This window comes from Neofelis nebulosa, chromosome 6 (genome assembly GCF_028018385.1).
Source record: "Neofelis nebulosa isolate mNeoNeb1 chromosome 6, mNeoNeb1.pri, whole genome shotgun sequence".
Classification (NCBI taxonomy): Eukaryota; Metazoa; Chordata; class Mammalia; order Carnivora; family Felidae; genus Neofelis; species Neofelis nebulosa.
In genome coordinates, this window is record NC_080787.1 from 109,679,566 (window position 1) to 109,702,033 (window position 22,468).

Here is a 22,468-nt window from a genome sequence, read left to right on the forward strand (position 1 = left end):
AGAAGTTAATGGTCCCCAATGTCTGACATTGTAATTCTCACTCTTTGCCCACCAAGTTCACGTACATATCAATTCTTCTTATGATAATCTTTGCAGAGGCAACAAATACTTTAACTGTTTAAGGCCATGCTTTATCTGGTATGAAGATATGCAAGCCATTGGGTAGGAGTCAGACATGCATAAATTTTATTATGGTAAGGCTTTTATTATCAGGCAGCTGTAGTAATGAAATTTAATAAAGATTTATCCAGATAGAAAAGCTCTTGTACAATGGTAGCTACAGAAACAGACGATTGGACACAGATCTCAAATTCCACCTTAATTCAAGACCAAACAGGTGTAAATGTTAGTTCAAAAACTACAGTTAAGGGGCGCCTGGGTGGCGCAGTCGGTTAAGCGTCCGACTTCAGCCAGGTCACGATCTCGCGGTCCGTGAGTTCGAGCCCCGCGTCGGGCTCTGGGCCGATGGCTCGGAGCCTGGAGCCTGTTTCCGATTCTGTGTCTCCCTCTCTCTCTGCCCCTCCCCCGTTCAGCTCTGTCTCTCTCTGTCCCAAAAATAAAAAAATTAAAAAAAATAAAAAACGTTGAAAAAAAAAATTAAAAAAAAAAAAAAAACAAAAAAACAAAAACAAAAACTACAGTTAAATCTAGTTACCAAAAACTATTTTATAAACTACCCCCCAAATACTTGCCAATTTATTAATACGACCACAAGTTCTCTGCTAAGCTTGAAAAACAAACTTAAACATGCCTAATTATGATCCAGGAAAACTCTGAAATATGAGCCAAAGTAAAAGTAATATATATTTGCTAGCAACAGTTAAGTTTTCAGAAACATCACTTTTAGGGCATTTCAGGATAAGTCAGAAAAGAACTATATGTATCTGCTCTAAGTAAGTTTAATTCCGCTTTTACTTTTTAAGTAATGGTTTTAAATACTACTAGAATAAAAAAAAATGGAAAGGATTTCTGACTAAAGAAAAGAAGAGGCTAAGTAAGAAACAGGAACAGAGCAAACATACGTGGCCTGGAGGAGCTTGCATTGGTCGTTTCAGATCATTACGTCCTCTACAGGCTCTGATCACAGTTTTGTGACGATGCAAATGTATTTCGGCTTCCAACTGGTTCCAAAGCTTATCATGAGCTGGTCCCTTCATATCTCGTCCTAGTAATTGTATTTGTTGGACCCTTTATATTGGGGAAAGAGTTAATTCAGTTAGTTTTTCATTACTATAATTTTTATTACAGAGAGAATTCACAAGAATTACTGAATGCAAGTAGCTTTTACATATACCTAAGTTAGTATTAAAACTACTATTCAGGAACCTCCTGATGGCTTTCAGATTTGTAAAATATGAAAACTCTGAAAAGAACAGATGTCTTCAAGGGAAAACCAGTTTTAAAAACAAAGAATGAATGAGACCTTTTCTAATCACATACTTCATTCAAATGCATCTAAAAAACAACTTTTGAGACTAATGTCAGTGAACATGTTTCATGTCTTGCGTGCAGTCAGGACAGGGCAATAAAATCAGATACTACTGACTACTAGTCTTCACATGAAACTAACCGTACAAAAACATTTCTTTTAATGATAGCTTCTTTTTACAAAATGATTATTTTAAATATGGTAAAAGTTACTAGAAAATCTTCAACATGACAGAAATTATTTTTATTTGCTCCACATCAGTTCTTAACATGATATCAAAACAAGGAGTAAAAAATTATTTACCAACAATAATAAATCACCAAAGTTTGTGAGTAGTTATTTGTAAAAAAATTAATGCAAGCAGAACTGTTTTATTATAATGAAATTACTGCCATTCAAACATGTTTTAAAGGGTCAAGAAAGACTGGGTTTCAACGATCACAGAAAAAATTTCTTATGGAAGTCATGCTGTATATGTGAACATCATCTTTTATGGTTTCAAGGCACGAAATGGCTGAAAAGTGCAGATCTGGAGTTATTAGCATTTCATAGTAAGTTCCTATCAAGTGTGTGTGTGCGCGTGTAAACCAGAAATATTTATGTAGTACAGCGAAATAAATCTGCAATTTTTAATGCTATCAATATTAAGTTAACAGTAAGCTATAACAAACTGTAAAATAAGTCTTAAGGTAAAGATTAATGTTTCATTTATCACAAGAGGTTAAGAGTCAACCTCGTTAAATACCCAATTCGTTACCTAAGAATACAAGGATACCCGTTTTTTACACACCTTCCTGCCAGTTCCTTATCTAAGTACTTGGCAGCCAGTCTTGCCCCATAAACTTCAGCCTGGAGAACAGCTATATGTCTACGAAGGGCTTCATTCTCTTTTCTCAACAACTTCACTTCAGCTTCAAGTTGAGCTTCTTTCATTTTTTCTTTTTTGTTTGCTTCAAGCTCTCTCTCCTAATTAAAAAAATAAAAAAAACAGCACAATGTAATGAAAATACACTTAAGGCTTTTTAACAACAGACCAATTTCCTCAGAATACATAAAAGCGCACAATCTACAATACCAACAATGAAAGCATATGATAAAAGTTACCACTTTGTTTCTGTAAAATGGAACAAAGATTTGGACACAGTTCTTTTTAACTAGTACCAGAAGGTACTGGGACCACTTCCACATAAGATAATTGCATGCCTTGGAGTACTATGACACTGAGGATACTAAGAGAGTTAGTCTTCTCTAAGCTAATGTCATCATATACTAATAGGAGTGGTTTCAATGAATAATTGAATCTGCTCTCTATTGACTTTCTAAGAATGATGCAAGAACCTAGACTAAAATAAAAATAGTCACACTGGTGGTTGTACCCAAACATTTATTTAACTTTAATGCAACAATTCTATAAACAAGTCAAAATCCTTCAGCAGTGGAATAGATTCCACAGCTAATTTACTGGAGAGGACTACAAGAAAGTTGCACTGCTTAAATTAGAACACATATTCTAATTTTTTAAAGAACATTTGATGGAAAAAATAAATAAATAAAGAACATTTGGTGGTCATGGAAAAATGCTGGTAACAACTGCATTGAAACATACGTTAAAAAATTTCTCTACATAAGCATATGTATGGTACAGATTATCACTGAATTGGGGGATCTGACTCATCTATTTGTCCATATGTTAAAGTGAATGAAGAACTGTTTGCTGAGGAAAACAGGGCCCCACTTGCCTATTATGAGGTAGGATGGACATCCATTTTTAGCTCTCATAAAAGGATACCATCGTATGCTCCACTTGGTAAACAGCCCATATACGTGAACTACAAGTGTTAGCCAGAGTATAAAACCTCAAGATCTTTGCCATCAAATTTTTATCACAAGCTCACATGTGAGAAATAATGTTCAATTTACCTTAAAATTATATAAAGTACAGTATGTCTATTCCTATAAATCAGGAGTTACTAATGTAAATGCCTTCAGGACCCAAACACAAAACAGACAGGCCGATACAAAACAAAGTAGAATGGAAAACAGAAGGTACAAAATCTAAAGGCAGTCAAGTTCAAATACACACACAAACTCTGTGGCCAAACAAAACTCTTCTGAGAGTTTAATAATGGCCCTGATAGATATTTTAAGTGTTACTTTTGGATCAAGAAAACTATCCAAACACTGTAAACTTCCATTTATTTATCCTAAGTAGAAGTGTTTTTACTGCCTTACAGAACTGTTTTACCAACTCACTGATTCACAGAATCAGTGACAATGTGGCTATATTTGTTGACGAGCTGTGAAGACACTGTTTACTATGTCCCCTTTGTGAGACTTAAAAATCTAGGGGCACCTGGGCGGTTCAGTCAGTTAAGCATCTGACTCTTGATTTCAGCTCAGGTCACGATCTCACGGTTATGACATCAAGCCTCACGTCGGGCTCTTCGAGGAGTACAGAGCCTCTCTCCACACCCCCTCTCTCTGCCCCTCCCCATGCACGCGTGCACTCTCTCTCTCTCTGAAAATAAACTTAAAAAAAAAATCTTATTAAGAAAAAAAATCTACCTCAGCACCAGAAAGATTTTTATCTTGAGCAAATGGCAAGTGATAGTTTCTACTGTATGGGTACTGATTATTGTAATTATTTCCCTTTTTATTCTGGATATTAAGAAGCTGAGAAATAAATTCTAAAAACTTTTAACAACTCATGGAATATATTTTGGTACTAATTTAACTGTCTGCTTTGGTCAACTGTTCTGACAATAGTATATCAATAAATGATATAAACATCACTATATGATATATTCAAATACAAGGCTGTGAGTACCACAAACTTAAAACACAAAAACATAATATACAAGCTAAAATGAGTAACTACCAAATGTTGGATATACTTATCACGTCTTTGATTAAAAATACTTGTTATTATTATAAACAGAAGAAAATTAATTAGCAGCCTTTTTCAGCTTCTGTAAAAAAAAAAAAAATGTAACCATTAAAACCTAACGTCCAGATACTGTTTTTAAAGAATTTGAAGAATAATCTAGAATCCTCCTTTTATAACAACTTTGGAATTACTAAAATTGCAATTTATTTCAGAACCTATTCCTAAAAGGCAAGTATCAATTCCAAAAAACCCCCCAAAGTTTGGATAACATGAACAAAAATCTTTTTTATGACATTTACTGGGGTTAATGCTGTTTGTGTCAGAAAAAAGAGTTCTTAGAAGACCAGGTATTCTTTGGTTTATGGGCTAAATAAACTTTATGTTAAGAATTACCTACTTAACAATTACTTCAATGAGCTATTTACATAATATTTATTGAATGTGAGAAACACATATTAAGCCACCACTTTGTCTTCACAATCCAAACACCTAATGAATCTGGCAAACTCTTAGGCCTAAAAATAACATTTGCAAGCATGAAAAGGACAAAGAAAACTGAAGTTAATCACTTTTAGATTAAAAAAATATATATATTTTTGTTAGCCTGTTTATTATTAGGTAACAACCAAGAAACTCATGTTGTATTTAGATAGTCAAACACTGTATTTTGAAAAGAAATAAAACCATAAGATAAATTGGAGGCTGATTAGATTGGGAGAGTGGGAAAAATATTAAGAACTTACATATTGTTATTTTCTAAAATAAATTCTGATAAGGAGTTTCAAAATTCAGTTGTTTCAAAGGCCACACAATTATTCCAAGACTACTAAAAGGTTATGGCACATGCAGTAGATGAGTAAGAAACCAACATGCACATTCTTTTCCTGGGGATAAACTCAAATAGAAGAAGAGGAAAAAGCTATTTCCGCTTAATGTATCTTTGAAATATTCAAGTGAGGAAACCAACTGCTCTTTTGAAGTAGAGGTTTGAGCAAGTTACAAGGCTCAGGAGTTGTCAAACATTGATGGGCTCTGCAAATAATGGTTATAAAATTACAAACAAAAGAAAAATCTTTAACAACATGTAGCGAAAAAGAACGAAGGGCCACCAACTGAACTTTTCAGGTACTGGCACATGAAAAAAATCACCATCATGACCATCGTTTTCAAATACAAAGTGACAACACGCAATATGCAAATAAGACACTAAGAACACTTCAGCGTGACATATTAAAGCAAAACAGAAACGGGACACTTACCAGCTCCTCCACAGAGGGGACAGACTTAAGATATAAGAAAAAAGTTTCATAATTAGAAAAATGTCAAACAAATGAATTTATCTAGCGGTATAATCATTATAAGGAAAATTCCCATATGTTGAATATCATTTGGATGAAGTTCATTAGAACAAATATATTTGCAAATCCATAAGCAATAGTAACTATATAGCATTAAAATTTTTTGTTTTACCAAAATTAGTCAACTCAACTAGTTCAGTGCCTTTTGACTACAGCACCCTGATTAAGATCTAATGTTAACACTTCAATTCTTTTCTACTGAAAATGTACATTGTTGCTCAATGTTAACATCAAACATCCCAAAGAAGCAGTTACAAATCTAAGTCACTTCAGTTAAACAAAACAAGACTACCAACTTAGATCCATAGAATTTCTGAATTGTAAAGGTTTAAGGAGCATGTAAACATTCATTTAAATAAATTCTAACCCATCAGTATTAGAAACTAATCAACCAATCAAATGGAATTAACTGAAAACAGGGAAAACTTAAAAATGTATTACTATCATCATCCCATTTCATCTCTCCCAAGCTGTACCTGTCTTACTGCTGTGTCCCCTGTGGTCAACAAAGTGGCACATAGTGCACACTTAATACATGAGAGATTAAGCCGACATGAGACTTAAAAAAATTTTTCTATTTAAGCAACCTATATTATGAAGGCAAAGGTTAATTATGGAAAATTTATGTAATGAGTATTATACAAACATTACAAAACGTTTAGTGACAGGAAAAGTGCTTCTATGAAGAGCAACAGAAAAAATTGCCACTGGTTGGCACCCAATTCCATTTTCCCCTTATCCTTATTAACAGAACTCGTTTTACTGGAGGGGGTCATGTGACCAAATAAGAGGCCGAAATGCAAGTCCCAATAGCCAACGAGATGGCTAAACTGATTGGCAAAAATCGCTGAGGAGGGTTTCATGAAGAGTTCCTTAAAGAAGGCTAATGAAGCCTGGAAGCATCCTTTTGCCCTTTTCTTAGATTCTTCCTTCTTCCTGCCTGGAATAAAGAAATCCTAAAGATGGAAACTATGAGCTAAAAATGGCAGAACACAAGAGTAAAAAGAACCTGGACACCCAGTCTCTGTAGAGCTATCATATCAGCTCTAGACTACCTACCTCGGGGCTTGAGAGAAAACAGTTTGTACTATTCAAGAATAATCCTAGTGTTACTTGGATTTCTGTTATATGCAGCTGAACTTAATCCTAACTGATCCAACAGGGGAAAAAAATGTTTACGTGTTATAATCACAAATATCTTTTAAATGTATGTACACAGAGATTTTCAAAGAAGAAAACAAAATCCTATTCTAAGTATCAGTTGCTTACTGATGTGATCACTTATCACCCCCAGGTGACGAGACAGTGGATGATCACGAAGATCTTTACATCTCCTGTGTTTTCTGAATTTCCCACCATGAGCACATATTACCTTTTATAGTCAAAAGCCTCATTAAAAACCGTGCTCTTTGCCCTCTAAAATATATGTAAATATGTGTTACCTTCTAAACTACTTACCAGTTTTGCCTTAATGGTACCAGAGTCAACACTCTGGCCAGTTTGAGCATGAAGCTGCAGCTGAATAGAGTGCAACTGTAAAAGCTGATCGTGGACTTCTTTCTCCAGCACGACTTTTTCTGCCTGGGTCTCTGTCAGTTCAGATTTCAGATCTACCAACTGTGCCTTATGAAACAACAACAAAAAACATCAAGTAAGCTTAATTTTATTTTGACTCAAATAATAATTATTCAAAAAGGACACAGGCTACCTGTAAAATGAACAGAGGAACACCAGAATGAAGAGATGAAGTGACTGAGCTCTAAGACATCCATCTAAATAGTCATAAATGCAATAGCACAGGTAAGATACTGGAGTGGTAAGAGAACTAACTCTACCATCAACAGCATCTTCTTTTATTTTATTTTTTTTTTTCAGTAATCTCGACACCCAAAGTTTGGGACTCAAACTCACAACTCCAAGATCAAGAGTTACATGTTCTTCTGACGGAGCCAGCCAGGTGCTCCCATAAACAGTATCTTCCAATACAGAATGCTACTTCCATTTTACTTTGCTTACTTTAAGAGGGCTTTTCACTGTTTCACCTTTACCTACAAAGTTTATGAAAATATAAAGGTATGGGATGGCTCATCATCCTTAGCGATAACATGTTTTACAGTGGTTCACTAACATTAATGGTGTATTAGAGGAGAGACCAGGAAGTAGCCACCCCAGAGAATACTAGCTCATATGAGCCCATCCACTATCTATCTAGTAATTATTTTAGGTGCTGAGGTGTGAACCACTGAGGTCACAATGGGCCTAAATATCAGAGTTAACTATAAGCTACAGTTAACTGTTACAACATAGCAGAACAACCCCTCAAAACCACTTACTCATTCAAGTTGGAAGTTTTTCATTTTTTACACTTAAATGTTTTATAGTTGTGCACGGGATGTCTCGTGTGTCTGATCTTCCCAATCACCAGTAGATCAAAGATTAAGAAAAAGGCCTTAGTTTTCTATTTAATTCAACATAACTGTACTAAGCATCAAGGGGCTCAGAACTATATTAGCTCAAGGAGAAAAAAATTGTGGAAAATACTTTTAGAATTATAGATTATAATTATTTATGTCTTGGAGAAGCTTTCTTATTTATTAACTGAGGTAATATATATGCAAACCAACTAAAGAAAAATGTGGCAAGTTACAGGCGTATTTAGAATCGGTCATCCCAAGGAATTCAAAGCAAAGGAAGATTTAAAGAGGGTTAGTGAAGGAAAAAGAGTCTAGAGGTGCTTTGAAGTTAAGTGACAAGGACAAAATTGTAGTGGTAAAACAGTCTAGAGATGGAACGACCAGAAGAGGCAGAAAGAGACCAGAAGCAACTGAGGGAAATTCTCTGGGTATAAGCGACCAAAGGACTAATATACATCTCTACACCCCAACTGCACCAATCAGTGCCTAGGACATAAAAGATGCTCAATAAATATCTTTAAGTTGAGATGAATTCTAATACTGTAGAAGTGCTCTTGCATGCACACTCTCTCTCTCTCCCCTTCCCTCCAAACATACACATATACACACAGGCGCACTTCTTATCGTGAGTAGGAGAATGGGCACAAAGGGGTAAAGAGGACTGGAAGCTACAGGCTTTTAGTTACAGAATTTAAGTAAGTCATGGGATGGAAGGTACAGAATAGGGAACATAATCAATTGGTATTACCATAGCAATGTATGGTGAGAGATGATAGCTACACTTGTGATGAGCATAGCACATAAGAGTTGTTCAATCACTACACTTGATACTAATGTAATATAGTGTGACAACTATACTTCCATTAAAAAAAAAAAATTTAAATGCGAGGCACCTGGGTGGCTCAGTCAGTTAAGCGTCCAACTTCAGCTCAGGTCATGATCTTGCAGTCTGTGAGTTCAAGCCCAGCATCGGACTCTGTGCTGACAGCTCAGAGCTTGGAGCCTGTTTCAGATTTTGTGTCTCCCTCTCTCTCTGTCCCTCCCCACTTTGTGCTCTGTCTCTCTTGCTCTCAAAAATAAATAAACATTAAAAAAAATTTTTTTAATGTAAATGCTAAAAGAAATAATTACATTAGTAGTTGACTCTGTTCTTTAAATGTAATGAACATATACAAGAGATTACAGAAGAACTTCATTTCCATTGCCTTCTAAAAGAGTGTGTAATACTTTTACAAATACTCCTAATTGAAAAACGTAGAAAAAAAAAAAACCTTACATGTATGATAAATATGTCTTACAGATCTTCTTCCCTTTAACAAAAAAAAAATGCCCACCAAAGAAAATTATAAACATTTATAATCACCTCTTACCAGACAATGTTCAGTACATTTTGAAGACTGCTCCTTTAAAGTACAACTAAGTCTTGCCTAAAAAGTTCTTCTTAGTCAAAACAAAACAACCTACAGGTTTTTACAGTGTTTGAAACAAGATAACCATAAAAGGAAAACAAAGATTTGAATAATATGCACTCTTTTTAAGCAATATGAAACTTATGCTAGAGTGAACCTATATGCAGAAAAGGTTTAACATAAGTCATTTACTCTATAACAACCCTCACCTATTTTTTCATTACATTCACTTTCAGTCTGCATTTACCTTATTATAATATACTCCTCTATTCCTTACATTTCCTATAAACCGGAAGTTAGATCTAAAGGTTTAATTAGAGGCACCTGGCTGGCTCAGTGAGTAACACATGGGGCTGTCAATCTTGGAGTTAGAAAGTCAAGCCCCACGTTGGGTATAGAGAATACTTAAAAATTAAAAAAAAAAAAAATCTTTAAAGGTTTAATTAGATTCACTTACTAATTAAATCTTTGTGGCAAGGGATATACTGTATGTTTCAAAAGGCATACACTGCCTGGTAGTCCCACAATGATTTACCTTTCAAATCAAATATCTCATGAATCATTAACAATGGAGTAAAACTTCTGGAGTTAAGAGATTGAAGAGGCATAAGTGGTATTCATTAATTAATTTGGCAGATTAATATTCAAGTCAGAAATGATTTTAGGGGTGCCTGAGTGGCTCAGTCGGTTGAGCCTCCGACTTCAGCTCAGGTCATGATCTCACGGTTCGTGAGTTCAAGCCCCACATCGGGCTCTGCGCTGACAGCTCAGAGCCTAGAGGCTGCTTCGGATTCTGTGTCTCCCTCTCTCTGCCCCTTCCTCGCTCATGCTCTGTCTTTGTCTCTCAAAGATGAATAAACGTTAAAAAAAAATTTTTTTTAATGATGTTATTCTAAAAGGGAAAACAAAAACAAAAACAGGGTAGTACACAGGTTTTTTGAATGTGGCCCATTACAAATATGTACTCGTCATTAAGTCCGTTAATTTCTCAAGAGGTTGCTCAACTTAAAAAGTAAGAAAAAATTCTTTACAAGGAGAACATGCAGATATTAAAATTCGAAGCCCAGTTTCTCTGTTCCTCCTTGTTCAACTAACAGTCACATCTCCTTGTGCAGTGCCAGCCAGATCCCTGAGAAAGGATGGTTAAGGTCAGAGAAAATGGATTTGGCCACATAGGACACCTGGTCACCAGGGCGGCTTTTAACTCTGGCAAAGTTAATATTGTTGACATCAATGACCCCTTCACTGACCTCAAATACATGGTCTACATGTTCCAGTATGATTCCACCCATGCAAATTCAATGGCACAGTCAAGGCTGGAAACAGAAAACCTGTCATCAGTGGAAAGCCTATCTCCATCTTCCTGGAGGGAGATCCTTCCAGCAACAAACAAGGTGATGCTGGTGCTGAATATGTTGTAGAATCCACTGGTTTCTTCCCTACCATGGAGAAAACTAGGGCTCACTGGAGGGTGGGGCCAAGAGGATCATCATCTCTACCCCTTTTGCTGATACCCCCATGTCTGTGATGGGCATGAACCATGAGAAGTATGACAACTCCTTCAAGATTGTCAGCAATGCCTCCTGTACCACCAACTGTTCAGCTCCTTCAGCCAAGATCATCCATGAAAACTTTGGAATCATGAAAATACTAACGACACAGTCCAGGCCATCAATGACACCCAGAAGACTTTAGGTGGCCCCAATGGGAAGCTGTGGCATGATGGTTAAGGGGCTGTCCAGGTCATCATCTCTGCTTCTACAGCTAAGGATGTGGGCAAAGTCATCCAAGAGCTGAACAGGAAACTCACTAGTTTGGCCTTCCACGACCCTACTGTCAATGTGTCAGCCATGGACACCAGACCTGCTGCCTAAAGAAAGCTGCCAAACATGATGACATCAAGAAGATGGTGAAGCAGGCATTAGAGGTCCCCCTCAAGAGCATTCTGGGCTCCACTGGGGACCAGGCTGTCTCCTGTAACTTTAACAGTGATACCCACTCTTCCACCTTTGATACCTGCGCTGGCACCGCCCTCAATGACCACTGTATCAAGCTCATTTCCTGGTACGACAATGAATTTGGCTATAGCAACCAGGCAATAGATTTTATGTTCCATATGGCCTCCAAGAAATAAGAGTCCCCTGGACCAGCCCCATTGAAAGCATAAGAGAGAGAGGGAAGCCCTCAGCTGCTAACGAGTCCTTGCCACAAATCATCCCCTAACACAACGAGACCCCTCTTGACCTTGACACAGTTTCCATCCCAGACCCTCTGAAGAAGAGGGGCTTAGGGAGCCCCATTTTGTCATCCACATCAATAAAGTACACTGTATCCTCCCAACAAAACAAATAAATACAGTAAAATTAAATTAAATTAAATTAAATGCCAATCTTATCTTTAAAACAAGTGTTTCAAATTTACTTTAAATTTTGTAATAGTTAAGTAACTCTTTTCTAGTCCATGATATAAGCATTTTAGCTAAGAAAATTTAGTCACTGATAAATTTTATGTCAAAATTAGAAATTTACATATTTTATATAATGGTTATCTTTCTAATACCACCAAATTTTAGAATTCAAAGAGAACATAAAGACTACAATTATGACAGTTACTATTTACATAATGAAACCAAGGCCAATCAAAGTTGCTTTTATATCCAGGGTTACCCCACTGGTCAGCAGCAAAACAGCACTTTGAACCCAATTACTCCCAGAACAAGGTAGTGGAAGTGTTATCAAGCAGCTGGTCATAAGGAAAATAAAACTGTTTCTATAGCGACAATACATATGTTTAACTTACTAACAATATTCACAGCTACCACAAAGCAAGCATCTATATACCATATGGCAGGTATATACACACCACACATGATCTGTAATTCTTACCATACTCTCCAACTTTTTCTTAATAGTTAAGGAAACTGGAACTCATAGTTTAAGCAATTTACCAGAATCACACAGCTAGTAAGTAATAGACTCCAAATCGTTCTGACCATAGAAAAAGCCTAAGCATCTTTTACCTCGCTGTCTTACCCTGGCCACACTGTAGCTCGTAAAGAGCCAAAGTTTAAAGGAAACAGGTGATTTCAACCTTCAACTCTTATTTAAATTTTCAAGTGATATCCCAAAAATGTTTTATTTTTTTTTAATATTTTTATCTTAGAGAGATAGCATGAGTGCACAAGCTGGGAGAGGGGCAGATGGAGAGACAGAGAGAATACTAAGCAGGTTGCACATGCAGCGCAGAGCGCCACACGGGGCTAGATCCCACGACCCAGGGATCACAACCTGAGTGGATTCAAAAGTTGATGTGCAATTGACTGAACCACCCAGGCACCCCCAAAAGTATTTTAAAAGCAAAACCAAAATAGTTAAAAACCATGTTACATACAGACTTAATTTGGGATAAGATCTTTTCCCCTTCCTGCACTTGATCTTGGGAGATTCATTTAGAGAAAAAATAAAACAAAAGCTGATCATCAAGATACTCTATCCCTACACAGTAAGGAAAAAACAATCTCATTCTAGGAGGGTCTCTGGGTCTTAAGACCATAGCCTTGGGGCACCTGGGTGGCTCAGTCAGTTAAGCATCCAACTCTTAATTCAGCTCAGGTCATGATCTCATGGTGAGATCGAGCCCTTTGTGGGGCTCTGTGCTGTTTGCAGGGAGCCTGCTTGGGATTCTCTTTCTCTCTCTCTGTCCCTCCCCAGCTCATTCCCTCTCTCTCTCTCTCTCTCAAAATAAATACATAAACATTAAAACAAATAAACATGGGGGCACCTGGGTGGCTCAGTCAGTTGAATGGGCGATTCTCGATTTTGGCTCCAGTCACAATCTCACAGTTTGTGAGTATGGCCTTCACTTCACGTGAACCAAGCCATTTAAATCAACCACTGGTGAGATTTTCTAAAGCAGTGATTCTTAGCATGTGGTCCAGCTGGAATGGAGTCTGGAGATAGATGAAAATTTGAGGCATATTTCGCAAAGTAGGAATGAAGTATTCCCCAAAATGAAAAAGACAGGCAGTCTATCTAAATAACACTGGAGTATTATCATCACCACTTATTTGTATTTAATGCAGCCATTACTACTCTATTCTCATCTCATACTCTTTCGAAACATCCAAACTTTTCCAACAAGGTAATTCCTTTCTAAAATAATCCTTTATTACTAGATTCCACTGTGCAGCACCAAAACCAAAGGCATTTTTTGTTCAGTTTCCATTTTGTCCAGACCTTAATCCTCTGTTATCTGCTAAAAATACACAACACTTGCATTTTTCTTTCTAAACATAAGCTAATTTTTATTTAACAGTCTTATGGAGAAAAATGACAATTACTTTAGCTTAAGCACCCTTCAAAAACCTCTTTGGGAGAGGATCAGACTAAGACAAGAAATTAGCAAACATCAAGTTGTATGGCAGGGAACTTGGATGTAGCTCAGTCATTCGTCTCTTTTAGTAACATTTTAAAAGGGCCAATCTAGGAACCTAAAAAACCCTGGTAAAATATCTTTATTTCGCACATGAGGAAACTGAGGCTCAAAGATATTGAGTGGCCCCAAATTACAAATCGCATGGCATTAAAACTCAGACCTCCTGACATCTTTTGTAATCCGGCAGTAATAGGGACATGGTGACCAAGCAGTCCAGGGCCCCCAAATAAGATCACATCCCCAGACCTCAGACAGGGCTTTAAGCAAGAGACTCAGAACATTCCTCATCTAGCTAGCAACTCCTTCCCCGCGCCCAACAGTGGAACTCATGTGTGTGCACAGATAGACACACATGCAGGAACAGAGACACGCATACACACAAAAACATACATTCCCCAAATTGTTTAAGAATTACAAAAAATATAGCTGACTCCAAATAGCAGTTGACCTGTAATGAACTGTAGCACAGAAAGCTGCTGATAAAGTAAATATAATCTCACCTACAAATTTACCTACAAATGTTTCTACTCCTTCTGTTTTAAAGTACGTGCACAAAAGGTAATCACTTCACTAAAAAGAAACAAGTATGCTTTTAAAAGTCTGTATTTTTTTTATGTTTGAAAATGCAGTTTAGGATGAAAGTACAGATTAGAATTTAAATCTCTAGCAATTATACCATTTAATGTTAATATCTAAGACTTATCATCTATACCCACCTATTTCCCGAAAGGCTGTAAAGCTCACAAGATAAATAAAAGAAATGTAAAAAATTAAAAAAAAGGCTGTAAAGCTCACAAAATAAATAAAAGAAATGTAAAAAATAAAAAATAAAAATGTAAAAAAAAAAAAAAAAACTGCGCCTGGGTGGCTCAGTTGGTTAAGTGTCTGACTTCGGCTCAGGTCATAATCTCGTGGTTCATGAGTTCAAGCTCCATATCTGGCTTGCTGCTGTTAGCATGGAGCCTGCTTCGGATCCTCTGTTTCTCCTCTCTCTGCCCTTCCCCCATGCTCTCTCTTTCTCTGTTTCTCTCTCTCTCTCAAAAATAAACAGTCAAAAAATAAAAATAAAAACATATAGAGATGGCAAGATTTCACTAAAAAAATCCACCTTAATACAGTTTATTGTGTATTAAATTTAATACTGAGTTTCCTATCAATAGGAAAACCTTTATATATTATATAATTCTCCTTGACTCATTAAAAGAAGCAATGCCATTTTATCTGGTGAGACTCCTTCTTTCCTGGAACTAAACTTTTAAAAAAAAGTATCATAGGAATTGTTATATATATAGGATCCTGAGCGACAGCAAAAGCAGAACAGAGCCATTCTTCACAGGGACTTTTCTCCTGTGAAAAAAAGTCACAGGGAAAATGCAACTCATGAAAGCATTTTGATCCATTCCGTTTTTTTCCTTCTACTCCTTCAACAGAGCAGAACAACGTCTCAGTCCTAATCTGAGTTAACCCATACCTCTTATAAAGAATCTCCCTCTGCCTTCCTGTTCCCCGCTGTGCCTGAAGTACTTAGCATTGCTCCAACCACCCAAGAGTACAGAAAGACAACAGACCCGATTCTAAAACAAAGACTGTGACCAAACAGAAAATATATTCAGAGGTCAAATATAAAAACCTCTGCCACCCCTCAAGATAGGAAATAATATTCCTCCTTATTACAAGTCAGCTCCTGAAAGAGCCTGCACATCTGGCTTACAAAAGTTCTGTGAGAAAACTGCCTATTCGCTCCAATTCCCTCTATACAGGCATAAAAGACCACTAACTTCATCTGTCATCATTCTTCTCCAAACTGCTCTGCAGTTTAAGACCAGCAAACTTGTTTTTGTTTCTAAACTACATTCATTCAGCAAGTATTTATCAACTACCAACCACATGCCAGGCACGGGCTGGGCTCTAGGGAGACACTGGTAGGTGAAACAAATGGGGATCCCGGCCTGCAAAGCGTGTAGTAGCCTTGTGCAGGAGGCGGCTTGTGAAGAAAATGAGTGGCATATGTAACAACAGCACTAATGGCATTATTATGCCAGGTACTTTTTGGAACATATTCATATTTTAATTGTCTTAATCCTCATGATAATCCTCTGAGAGACACATTTTTTGTACAGAGAAGGAAACTGAGGTGCAGAGAAGTCAGGTAACTTGTCCAAGGTCATTACAAAGCAAGTAATATAATATATACTTACCAAGTGTAAGCTGTATAAAAGAAACTAAAAGAAGGGGATTTGTGGGGTGGGAGAGTACACTTACTCTTCTGAGAAGTGTTCCAGTTGCTGTCAGAGCAGCAATTCTCACAGGCCTGTGGGACCTTTTCAGGGCATCAACACAGTCAAAACTATTTTAATACTAATAAAGCATTATTTGCCTTTTTCACCATGATGACATTTGTACTGAAGGTCCAAAAGCAATGATGAGTAAAATGTGTTTGCAGTTAAAGAACAAAAAGTTCATTTAAGAATGCCCGTGATGAAGCAATAAAAATTATAAATTTTGGGGGGACGCCTGGGTGGCTCAGTCAGTTAAGTGTCCGACTTCGGCCCAGGTCATGATCTCACAGTTCGTGAGTTCCAGCCCCGCATCAGGCTCTGTGCTGACAGCTTGGAGCCTGGAGCCTGCTTGGGATTCTGTGTCTCCCTCTCTCTCTGCCCCTCCCCAGCTCATGCTCGCACTCTGTCTCTGTCAAAAGTAAATAAACTTTGGGGCGCCTGGGTGGCGCAGTCGGTTAAGCGTCCGACTTCAGCCAGGTCACGATCTCGCGGTCCGTGAGTTCGAGCCCCGCGTCGGGCTCTGGGCTGATGGCTCGGAGCCTGGAGCCTGTTTCCGATTCTGTGTCTCCCTCTCTCTCTGCCCCTCCCCTGTTCATGCTCTGTCTCTCTCTGTCCCAAAAATAAATAAAAAACATTGAAAAAAAAAATTAAAAAAAAAAAGTAAATAAACTTAAAAAAAAAATTATAAATTTTTAAAAATCTCAACCCTTGAGTACTTCCTTTTAATATTCTGTGTGATGAAATGGGAAGTGTGCATAAAGCATACATGCTGCATATCAAATCATGTTGTCCCAAGAAAAAGCACTTACGCAATTGCTTGAGTTGCAAAACCAAACTGTTTGCATGGAACACCATTTTTACTTGAAAGAAGAACAGGGATCCTTGGGTGGCTCAGTTGGTTAAGTGTCCAACTTGAGCTCAGGTCATGAGCTCGCCTTTCGTGAGTCTGAGCCCTGCATGGGGCTCTGTGCTGACAGCTTGGAGCCTGGAGCCTGTTTCAAATTCTGTGTCTCCCTCTCTCTCTGCTCCTCACCTGCTCGTGTTTTGTCTCTCTCTCTCAAAAATAAATAAACATTAAAAATTTTTAAAAAAGAAGAACAAATACATTACTATTGGTAGACATTTTCTTGACAACGATTAAGTGAATCTGTTACTTCAAGGCAAACAACTGAGAGTATTATTGCCAATGATAAGAATTTGTGTTTTCAAATGAAAATTAGAATTCTGGAAAAACTGAAGCTTGACAGCTTCCAAACACTTAAAGGATTTTCTGATGAGGCTAGTGATATTAACAAATATGACTTAAAAAAAATTTTTTTTTAATGTTTATTTATTTTTGAGACAGAGAGCAAGCAGGGGAGAGGCAGAGAGAGAGGGAGACACAGAATCCCAAGTAGTTCCAGATTCTGAGCGGTGAGCACAGAGCCTGACACAGGGCTCAACCCCAGGAACCATGAGATCATGACCTGAGTCAAAGTCGGACCCTTAACTGACTGAGTCACCCAGGCACCCCAACAAATGTGTTTTTTTTAAATATTGTACAATGAGGTGTACCCACATTTAGAAAATCTGCATAACTCAGCAAACCAGTATTTTCAAATGACCACTCCGTAATGTTAACATCAGGACTCAGTAAGAGATCCATTCAATGACTACATACATAGACCAATGTATTTTACTTTAACAGTAGATGAAAACTTCATTGATTAGAGTTTCAGACTCCACATTGTAACTAACCTTTAAGAAATTACCTTTTTAAAAAAAAAAAAAGTTTATTTATTTTGAGAGAGAGTGAGGGCACAAGCAGGGGAGGGGCAGAAAGAAAAAGAGAGAGAATCCCAAGCAGGCTCCACACTATTAGTGTGGAGCCCGAAGTAGGGCTCAAACTCATGAGCTGTGAGATCATGATCTGAGTTGAAACCAAGAGCCAGACACTTAACTGACTGAGCCACCCAGGTACCCCAAGAAATTACCTTTTAATATCAAAGAAAAATATCCACAACTATCTGAAAAGGTTATTAAGATACTCCTCCCTTCTCTAACTATATATCTCTGTGAGGTCAAACTTTCTAGGCTACAACCCACACCTCATATCACAAATGTTTGAATGCAGAAGCAGATGTAAGAATCCAGCTGTCTTCTAGTAAGCCAGATATTTAAAGATTATTCTTAAATGTAAAACAGTGCTACTTTTTTTTGGAAAGTTATTTTCTCATTAAAAATGATATCTATATGAACATATAATAGACTTACTGTTACTATTTTCAGCTGATACAGAAAATATTTAAAGTTTTCTCAGTTTTAATTTCTAATACAGTAAATGCCTATAGACCTAATCCACATTTTGGGGACTTCATAATTTGTAGAGTGGAAAGGGGTCCTGAGACCAAAAGCTTGTTGTCTTGAAGTATGAAGGGAGGCCCATGTGGCTGCACCATATACAAAAGAGAAAAGAATGGTAAGATATGTCATTGAAGAGATATCCAGAGGTCAGATCATACAGCTTGACAGCCATAAGAAGTCTGAATTTTACTCATAGTATAATTGAGGCATTTTAAGCAAAATGACATGATCAAATTTATGTTTTAAAAAAGGGCAGCTGTGTATAATACAGGAAACAAAGTGAATGAATTATGACTGGAGGACTTTCAAAAAGAAACAGATAAATCTGTGATGTATTTTTGAAAGTTAAATTACTTTGATGTTAAGCTCAAAATGAAGTTCCAAGCAACATAAAATGTTTCCTGTTTCCATTTGCATGTTAACGCAGTTGGTTCTATGATCAAACTGGAGGTAGGGTGAAGAGAATCAAGCTACCCTATATTCTAGAAATGTCACAAGTACACTAAGTCCATACACGATATGAATGCTTACACGATATGAATGTTTAATGTTACTTTTAGTCACAGTTTCAAATTTTTCTTAAAATGGAATACCATGAAATATTAACTTACAAATCCTATCCTTGTGGATCACATACCAGGGGAAAAAATGAACCTGCAGATTTAGTCATTCAACAATGTAGTGGACACTGTGTTAGATACCACGGATATAGACAGAAACCATCCCAGCCCTCGTGAAACTTGTATTATAGAATGATTACTGGTAATCTTTGAGGATTCATGGTAGAACACTAAAAGTGTTTCAAATAATTTATTCATTTAAATAAATATTTATTGAGTACACACTGTGTGCCAGGATCTGGAGACAAAAAAGATGAGTAAGACATGGATTCTGCCCTTCAGAATTTCACTGTCTGGTAAAAAGAGACAAAATTACACTTCCAATTATGACAGGGAGTGTCATAAGCACTGTTATAGAGCCCATGTGTGATGTACCAATTCAAAATGGAGTGAAAAAAAAAAAAGGAAGCGAAAGTCTGGGTGATGTATGGAAGTGCTGAATCACTATCATCTACACCTGAAGCCAGTATTCCACTGTATGTTAACTCCCTGGAATTTATATAAAAACTTAAAAAAAAAAAAAAAGCAGTGAAAAAGTCAGTCAGAAAGGAGAAATTTACCTGAGTACTAAAGAGATCAGCTAATATATAGAGTAAAGTCTGAGAAGTGAAAATCCCTTGCAAGTGAGACAGGGATGTAAATAGGGCGGAAAGGTTGGTATTTAATGTGTGAGTTTCAAATTTCCAATTTTAAAAAGGGGCCAAACAACAATTCTATAATCCACATATCCGTCAACTGGATATCCATACTCAAAGGAATTGCTCACTACTCGATAAAGTTTGAAAGCACTATAGAGAAAAAAATTACCAACCAATTCCTAGAGACCAAAATGAGTTCACAAAGAGATAATATTCCCCCCACCTAAAGTCAGCTTTCCACAAAGTACTTGATATTATTTCACCTAAGACATAGCCTTGACCCTCCAAGAGATTACTTTCCAGAGGCAGAGAGATGTGGCAGCCACTAATGACAGAACAACGTAACAAATTTAACAGTCCAACTGAGTTAAAGGTGTTATGACCGGCTCTGCCTATATAGAGCAGAGAGAAATGGGGTGAGGAAAGCCTTCACAGAGATGGTGAGGTAAGTGGTATCTTGAAAGATGAGTGGGTGTTTGATACTGTAGACAAAGGGGACAGAGAAGGCACTATACACAAAAGCCTGTGTTAAAGCAGTGATGCCATGCAAAGCCTACTTACAGAGCTGCAAATAGACCAGTTTTATTGAGAGGCAAAAGGAGCTAAGAAGGGGTGACAAGAGATAAAGACAGACACACTGGGCATTGATCACTATGCTAGAGTTTGAATTTTACCCAGTTAGTAAAAGAAAAGTATAAGTGAAAGAAGAGTGACCAGAATCAGAGTTGCCCTTTTTTGATATGAACAATTAAACTGAAATATTTTAGAATGACTCTGACAGTGAGGGGCACCTGGGTGGCTCAGTCGTTTGAGCGTCCACTCTTGATTTCAGTTCAGGTCGTGAGTTCACAGTTTGTGAGATTGAGCCCCACGACTGGCTCTGCGCTGACAGCACAGAGCCTGCTTGGGATGCTGTCTCCCTCTCACTGCCCCTCCCCCCACTCACACGCGTGCTCTCTCTCAAAAATAAATGAACATTTTTAAAAATACTTAAAAAAAAAAGAATGATTTTGAAAATGAAAAGATGGTTTGGAGGGGGTAAGAAGCAATTAGGAGACTATGTTAGGAATATACAAGAAAGGATAAGAAACTTAACTACATACAATCTCCTAAACTCAACTCATCTTTCCTGCCAAACCTGCTCCTTCTCCTGGATTCTTTACTTCAGTAAATGGTGTAAGTCTCCTAGGGCTGTCATAACAAATCACTACAAACTTGGTGGCTTAAAAGAACAAAAATTTATTCTCTCACAGTTCAGGATGCCAAGAGCTCAAAACCAAGCTATTGGCAGGCCTGTATCCTTCTGGATATCCTGAAGGAGAAACTGTTCCATGTATGTTTCCTAGCTTCTGACAGCAATCAGGATTGACAGCAATCCTGGGCATTTCTCAAGACTGTTGACATGTCACCCCAATCTCTGATTCTTCCTCCACATAGCCTTCTTCTCCGTGTCTCTGTGTGTCCTGAGTGTCTCTTATCAGGACAATCTCATTAGATTTAGGGTCCACTCTAATCTGCTATGATCTTATTTCCACCCTTGAATTATTACATCTGCAAAGACCTTATCTCCAAATAAGGTCACATTCTGAGGTTCTGGGTGTATATGAATTTGGGGGGAGACTACTATACTCAAACAGCTACCACCTAATCCATTTCTCAAACAGAAATGTGGTGGCATCCTTAACCCCTCCTTGTCCTCATCCTCTGCACATACATAATTATTAAATCCTGTTTCTGCTTCTTTAATTGAAGGTTATTCCTTTTCTTCATCCCCATTACCATTTTCATTTCAATAACGCTCTTGTCAACACAGCAAACTCCTTGCTACAACACTGGATTATTACTCACATTACTGTGCTTGTTACTAAACAAGTATTGTTGGAGAAAGTCACACAACAAGGCAGACTGGCTGTTATCATGAATTTATGATAACTAACTCCAAATAAGTCTCCAACATTGCCTGGCGGTCCCTCTATTTCTCTGGCCAACTGGCTCTTCCATTCTTCCATAACTATTTCAAATCTTTTCACTCTCTCCAAGCTCTTACTCTCACCCACTTTCAGCAGTTGTCCCCAGCTCCAATTTCACAGAGAACAAAGAAGCCATCAGACAAACACTCTCAACCTCCCACCTCCTGCTCTCACAGTCTCCCTCTCCCTCCAAGTGTAACAGCTGGCCTTTCAATGTGAGGCCATTCTCTCTACATGTATCTTAGATCTCCTCTTCATTCAGAAATCTTACTACTACTACTTACCCTTGTCTTTTGCTAGAATATTCAGCTTCCCTCTCAACTAGATGCTTCTCATTGGCTTATACACATTTATTGGCTTATACATGCAATGCCCCCCTGGAATTCTACACTCCTCCTTCCTGCTACCTATCCAGCCACACTCACTCTTTCTGCCTGCTTTTCTCTCTACCTCCTCCTTCCCCCACCAGGCATAAATATGTGCTTTGGGAGAAACTGGTTTCTCTAGTTCTAGAGCTTTGGTCCCCTTACTTAATCCTGGTAAAATGGGAATAATAATAGTAAACCTATCACACAGGACTGTTGTGAGAATTACATGACTGAATATATGCAAAACACTAAAAGCAGAGCCTGACCAATATTAACTGATCAGTAAGGTTAACAACATAACTATTAATAATAACTCATG

At 37.5% G+C, this 22,468-nt stretch overlaps 1 protein-coding gene and 1 pseudogene across 3 annotated transcripts in view; one reads left to right on the forward strand and one right to left on the reverse strand.

The window, feature by feature from the left end:
* GOPC (golgi associated PDZ and coiled-coil motif containing) overlaps window positions 1-22,468 on the reverse strand; it is a 40,919-nt gene that overhangs the window by 13,354 nt on the left and 5,097 nt on the right. For 2 of the 3 annotated variants that reach the window (XM_058735091.1, XM_058735093.1), the window contains exons 2-5: window positions 7,133-7,297; window positions 5,576-5,599; window positions 2,220-2,395; window positions 1,023-1,188 (exon numbers count right to left, since the gene is read on the reverse strand). In XM_058735091.1, the coding sequence (XP_058591074.1) occupies window positions 1,023-1,188; window positions 2,220-2,395; window positions 5,576-5,599; window positions 7,133-7,297 (531 nt within the window). The remainder of the gene's footprint in view (window positions 1-1,022; window positions 1,189-2,219; window positions 2,396-5,575; window positions 5,600-7,132; window positions 7,298-22,468) is intronic. The other variant, XM_058735092.1, reaches the window with a different exon arrangement.
* Window positions 10,637-11,698, forward strand: LOC131514761 (glyceraldehyde-3-phosphate dehydrogenase-like; annotated as a pseudogene).